Raw genomic sequence first — 6,557 nt, 5'->3', positions numbered from 1 at the left:
CGATTAAGCCAAGACATCTGATAAACTTTTAAAAGTTTCGGAAATTTATGCATGAGAATATACATACTCAGGGCTTGGTATGACCAGCCGATTGGTTGAACCAGGCCCATTCACCCACCCGTCTAGGCGAAGTCAGGGCCAAAGTGGTGTTTTGAGCAACAGGAACACGGTTACAGGCCCCTATTGCTCTCAACCACCAGGATCCTTTTCTCCGCCGACACAAGGCCGCAACCCACGGCAAACGGGTTGGTGGACCAAATATCCCCCCGGGTCCACTACGGGGTGTCGGCGAGCTCTTGGCATTACCCAGCACCCACCACGAGGAGGTGGCTCGCCACGGGTGCCTCCGTAGTGGAGATGTATCTAAACTCTTTTCTGTGGAAGGTGTGGATGCAGCTCACACTGAAACGGTTGATGCTATTTCCCATAAGGGGTGATTGCTTACTACAACTGTCTGCCAATTGTGTAATGTTCTGCAACCATCCCATGTTTACCACAAAACCAGGCGAGGAGCTACAGATCAAGGTAACGAGTTCTCCGTCTGTTGCTGTTAATGATGAACTCGTCAGCAATGTTAATGATGAACTCGAAATCACCAATCAAGTTTCACGTAATTGTGATCCTAATGTCTGGATGATTGCCAAGTGCCATTTTCTCAATCCCGTTTGTCAATAGTCACATCACTATTCTGGCTGCTAAACGTCCGATGTGGGGTTAACTTTTAAATCACTCCCTCATTGTTAAATCATCAGTTAAATCATCAGTGTCAGTTCACCCTCGGAAGCAAACTGATCTTCCTTAATTTCTGTGTTTTTACCTGTATTCCGTACTACGTATCATTTTATGATGATGGCATGGTAACTACATTACTATCATTGGCCTACCTGGCGATACTTACTTCACCATATTCAGATCATTATCATTACATGTGTAGAATCTATTTCACACAGTATGATAAACCGGACTCACACTTACGGAATCGCGTTATGTAGATTTTCTCATGCGAAGGATCTATCAACGAACTAAGACTGTTTTTCAGTTTGCTTCTTTCAAAATTATAATAATACATTAAGAGAATAACTGATAGTCTTTATACACCAGTGTATAGTAGGATGCCCTAACACACGATCATAAGACCGTTTGATAATGCAGTCTGTATGAATTCTTTCAGTCATTCTTCATGTCGAACCCTCAGTATATAAACTGTCTTATGTTACCCTGTAAATATCGGTAATGTAAATATGAAAAGGAACTACATCTCTGGGACGTCATTATTCCAGGTTCGGATATAGTCCTTACGCCCTTTATCACAGTACACCGTAAGGGGTTCGTAATGCTATAGCTGGTGCCTTGTTAACAGAGGCATAGAGTCAATCTACATGAGGTACAAGCTGCTGTACAGTGACCCCTCCTTGTGTGTTCTCGCCTTCAGGGGCAGATCCATCATCTGCTCCTGTTATCTCGGGGACACCATCGGCAGCTCCCGACGTACCACCTTGACGCTGGCCAGCTTCTGGTCTGCCTGGCTAGGTGTTCATTGATTAATGCTTCATTCTTTCATTTTACAGCAATATGACGGCAGTCTGTGTATGATCAAGCGTGGATCAACTGACATCAAAAGGATCAATCTAAAATTTGAAAGGTTGACCGCCCGAACCCGTGAGTTGTCTTTTAGGAAATGCGTGTTTAGCCGAAGATCAGTCATCCAACGGCACTGTTATATTAGTAGTGATGAGGGAGGGTGATCACCTATCATATACAGTGTTTCCTTGCGGCAGGAATCCGATGTCATTCTCGTACACCAATGAGTATTAGAATCAGGCGTGATGTCAGCTCTTAACAGTGAATAGCAGTTTCTCTATCATAATATCATTGCCATCTGAAGTCGTACATTTCGTGAGTGTAATGAAGTGTGCAGTCATAGAGGGAAAACTACAGTTACCTGACCAGAATTTGACTTACAGAAGAAACCTGCCATGAATATTACTTACTGTTTGGCTGTAGCTCGTGTACACCTTCAGGTGTAATATTCCACAGATGTTTGTCACAGACAAAGACAAGCTTCACGTCACCGAAATGTGTTTGTGTCACATTAATGTGTGTGGTTGTAGTCAGGTTCCTGTTGGCATTGTTCCTCCCAGACACAGGTTTATAAATTTCACTCCCGACCTGAAGTGTAAGACTGAAAGGTCCAGAGCAGTAGTAGTCTTCAATATCCACTATGAGGGATACTCGGTCTTCCAGATTCACTGAATCAGCATCGACATCACTCGTAATAGTGACCGAGGGAATCTCTAAAACATCAGAATTTAAATACCTTTATCAATATTGTGATCACAAGAAACCTAAAACTTTATGAATTTCTAAATAAACTCAACAAAAATAAAAACTTTACACTCGTTTCAAAGTTAATAAATTGAACATTTTGGAAAATGGGTTTGAAATAACGATTGTATTCAATTATAATGTCATTAAAGAAGCTATGGCATACAGATCATGTTTGTCATGGAATCGGTTCCACCGGAAATGCGAAGTCCATGATCACAAACTGTGAGTCACAACTTAATGAAATCATGTCAATATTAGGTGTGTCCTCCATGGGCGTTCACAACTGCTATACAACGTCTCCTCATGGAATGGATGATGCGTCTGAACACAGCTTACGGAATGCGCCGTCATATTTGTACCAACATGGCACCAAGCTCCTGCAAGGTCTGTGGAGGGTTCCTTACTTGACAGAGCCGCCGGCCTAGCGGATCCCACACATACCCTATGGGGTTGAGGTCGTGAGATCTTGAGGGTCACTCCGTGATAATGATGCCAGCGTTACTGAGGAAATTCGTTCTGAAATTGAAAACAATTGAAACGTATGAGGTCTGGCGTTATCCTGTTGGAAAGTCAGACGGGGCCATGAGCTGCCAGGAATGACAAGAGCTCTGGAACGAACACCCGATCCCTGTGTGCTGCCGCATTAAGGTTTCCCTGGATGACAATGAGTCATCTGTGGTGCCATTTGATAGACATGTGTCTGGAGATCATGGATGATCTGTCGACTGCATCCAATAAACCCCGCAACATCAGTGACGGACGTTCCCGTATTCAGCATTTACACTGAATGTTTGACAGTCGTGGTCACGTATCAATAGGTCACGTGACTTGTGGCACGCGTAAACGTGATTTTAGCGTGCAGTGCTCTCACGTGTGCTACGTAGGCGCGACCAGTAGAATGAATGTGTGACGTAATGCCCTTGACATTGCATTTAACCACAATCACAACAAGAACTCTTTCAAGAAAAGTTTCAAAACACTGTTTGAAAAATAATGAGTGTCAAGTTTTTATTTTTGTTGAGTTTATGTATGTTAGAGCAAAGAATGATAAAAAAATTATAACATAGTAAGGTTTTACATTTCAAGAGCATGCATTATAGAATGGACTGAATGTCAACACTAGACAAATGCTGTTTTACTTATGAAGAGTTCAAATTTATGAATGAAGTATGGATACTTTATAATTACATTTACATTTGAAGTAAATCAAACTGCGTGAACAAATGGATAAAGATTGGAACATCAATCACGTATGAGTGATTAATCTTCACAAATTTACTGTCTGTGAAGATGTTTGCGCAGATGATGTTTGATCTGAGTCACTGTCTGCCGCTGCTCATAATACTGCTTTGCCTGTTTGACACTCCGCCCAACGTCTACTTACTTATGAGGACAAGATTACAAAACGATTGTCTTTCACCTCCTCCATCGGAACATGACCAGTCCCCTGCATGGCGTGGCTGTGCACTGAGTATTGTGAGTTCTGTCTGACGTCTGCTGACGATGCTAACATTAAGGTCTAACGCTGGTAGCCTGATGCAACTTGACGGAAAGCAGTGTAGTTCAGATCCACATGGGCATTTGTAAATGGTATTACTGAAGTTGACGGACGTGGAACAGGTAATTCTGGCAGAGCTGTCCAAGAATGCTATGTTTGGACAGTTTATGACAGCTGACCCTGCAAAAACAAATATATACTGGAAAACACCTTATCATCCTACAAAAAACACCTAACATCTACTTACTTGTTAGAACGAGATTGCAAAACGATTTTCCATCAGTTTGTCTATCGGAACATGCCCAGTTTCCCGTATGGCGTGGTTGTGCTCTGGGTATTGTGAGTTCTGTCTGAGTTCGGTTCACGATGCTAGCATTAAAGCCTAACGTTGACTGGTTGACGCAGCCTGACTGAGAACAATGTTGCTCAGATCCACACGGGCAGGTGTAAATGGTAGTAGTGAAGTTGACAGAAGTGGAACAGGCAATTCGGGTAGTTGTATCCAAGAATGCTATGTTAGGACAGTTTATGACAGTTGACCCTGTGAAACGGATATATACAGGAAAATACATTATCATCTTACATAGTTAATATCTGCAAAACCTGCATGTACATTGCAATGCAGCCAACATTCTATGATGGCAGGATCTGTTTCTAAACTAGGTAGTTTGATTTCTAAATATTATTTCCAGGTAACCATATGACAGGGCAACTTATGCCATATGACATATGTTACGGTTTCTAAATTGCCGTGACAAAAGGTATAAAAAAAACCCCTTTGAATCAGGATTATATTACACATGCAAGTCTAAAATATTCAGTAATAATTAATCGCAATACAGAATTCTAGTACAATGCAGTTCAGTCACAAGTTTAGGGTAATGGGTCGCAAATATAATATATCAATTCAACATAATCTTGTCATTACAGAGAGGGCGGAAATATTGGATGGAGATAGTTTACAAAGTCAGTTGTCTGGCATACTGTCGAAGGATTGTGATGTAGATGATGTTGTTGATGGACAGGCGTTGATGGCCCGAGGAACATTACTCCACTACGTCCGAGTGTAAGTCCGTTAGTGTGATCTTTAGCGTCGCACAAGAACCAGCCTTCATACATAGGGCACGCAGTGGGGTATATTCCATCAAACCATACCGTCCTTTAATCAGAACGTTCACGACGAGCCGCGGCAACAGGAAGTAAACAAGTAGCTTGCGAATGACAGGTAATTGGGGCGTTATCGAGACCTGTCGCTAAAATGCTATTGCAGTGATGCGAACTGTGACCCGTAATAACTATCCCTCAAAGCTCTAAACATTGTGACCCAATAATAACTATCACTTAATCAATGATAATACAAACTACAGAAAACACACATTCGTATAAACATGTGACAACATAATAATTAACACGACTCTGTTGTAGACACTTACCAACGTGCCGAGTTGTTAGGATGGAGTGCACCGAGATGAGAAATACATTCAAGATAACTGAATGCTTCATCTGTAAACGTGAAGGGAAACCATGTGTACATTAACCTCAGTATTACGTGGTTTAGTGATGTATGTCTGAATCCAACGAGAGATATCACTTGATGTCATCTATGAGGTGATTGCATTTACAAGTCATTTTCTTTTGTTTTGGCTAGTGTGCTACCCATGAAGAGGTTAGACTCACCAGTGTAAAGGTTGCCACTTACCGCTGGCAACCTTTCTCAACAAGATTTTGCAAAATATTTAGTATTATTTTAAGGTACTGTTTGCGCATGAACTGTTCTATTGTAAAACAAATTTATAACGTTATAAATTTCAATAAATTGTAAAACTGGCAACCTGTTTAAAAATCTGTTTATTAAAACGCAGTTGTTCACATGCACGATATTTCCATATGCTTTTCAGCAATTTGATACACTATCCTCATACAATTCACCTGCATACAATTTGCAGTTGGTTCCCCCAAGAAAGCCATAGTCGATGCAACGACAACCAATCCCCCCAGCCACCCACCCCCCCACACACCCACCCCACACACACCCCACCCCACCACACACACACACACACACACACACACACACACACACCCCACACACGTGTAACATAGAATGAGTGTTGTAAGAGAGTCGAAACTTTTGATGGGTAGTATATACTGAGCGATTTATTATGTGGGGTTCGTTCTCTGTCGTTAAGACACATATGACTTTCTTCTTATTCGTGACATCCGTAACAAGTAACCTTTTATATTTCTCTCAAAGGTCACTGTAAATAGGCAAACACAAAATTAATAATTATATTTTCTACTTCTACATCGCATAAGTGACATATTCCTTCTTTTGCAAGTAGGTAGTACAAATGTAGCCGATCCATATACTTTGAACCAATATTTCAAACATATAAGTATGGAATTAATGTAGAATGAATATCTACCATATTCGTCAGAAAACCATACAATTTGGAATAGAGGATCCAACAGAACGATTTTTACCTGCTAATAGTACACCTTCTCCAAACGGTCATAATGGTGAAATCTCCATGCTTATAGGCCAAAATATTAGGTCGTTTTGGGGTATCAAAGAGCATCAAGATTTCGTGAGATGACATGATCCCAAGACAATAGCTCTTACACATATTAAGGCATCTAACAATGCTACATGCATGTTATGTTTTTATCCTGACAAGGTCTTCTGACTTAAGTGCATAAAGTGTAAAAGATATTATTGGGAGAATATTTCTTT

The 6,557-nt window shown here is 41.1% G+C and overlaps 1 protein-coding gene across 1 annotated transcript; it reads right to left on the bottom strand.

Moving 5' to 3' along the window:
* Nucleotides 1-1,370: 1,370 nt before the first annotated feature.
* On the bottom strand, nucleotides 1,371-5,329 carry LOC137286329 (uncharacterized). Its single transcript, XM_067818161.1, has 4 exons — nucleotides 5,291-5,329; nucleotides 4,074-4,404; nucleotides 1,992-2,294; nucleotides 1,371-1,522 (listed from the first exon to the last, which is right to left on the bottom strand). Exons 1-4 carry the CDS (start codon nucleotides 5,327-5,329, stop codon nucleotides 1,371-1,373), a joined length of 825 nt encoding a protein of 274 aa, XP_067674262.1.
* Nucleotides 5,330-6,557: the final 1,228 nt, after the last annotated feature.

This window comes from Haliotis asinina, chromosome 1, assembly GCF_037392515.1.
Source record: "Haliotis asinina isolate JCU_RB_2024 chromosome 1, JCU_Hal_asi_v2, whole genome shotgun sequence".
Taxonomy (NCBI): domain Eukaryota; kingdom Metazoa; phylum Mollusca; class Gastropoda; order Lepetellida; family Haliotidae; genus Haliotis; species Haliotis asinina.
The sequence above is the reverse complement of the archived record's forward strand: the minus strand, read 5'-3'. Positions and strand labels throughout refer to the sequence as shown.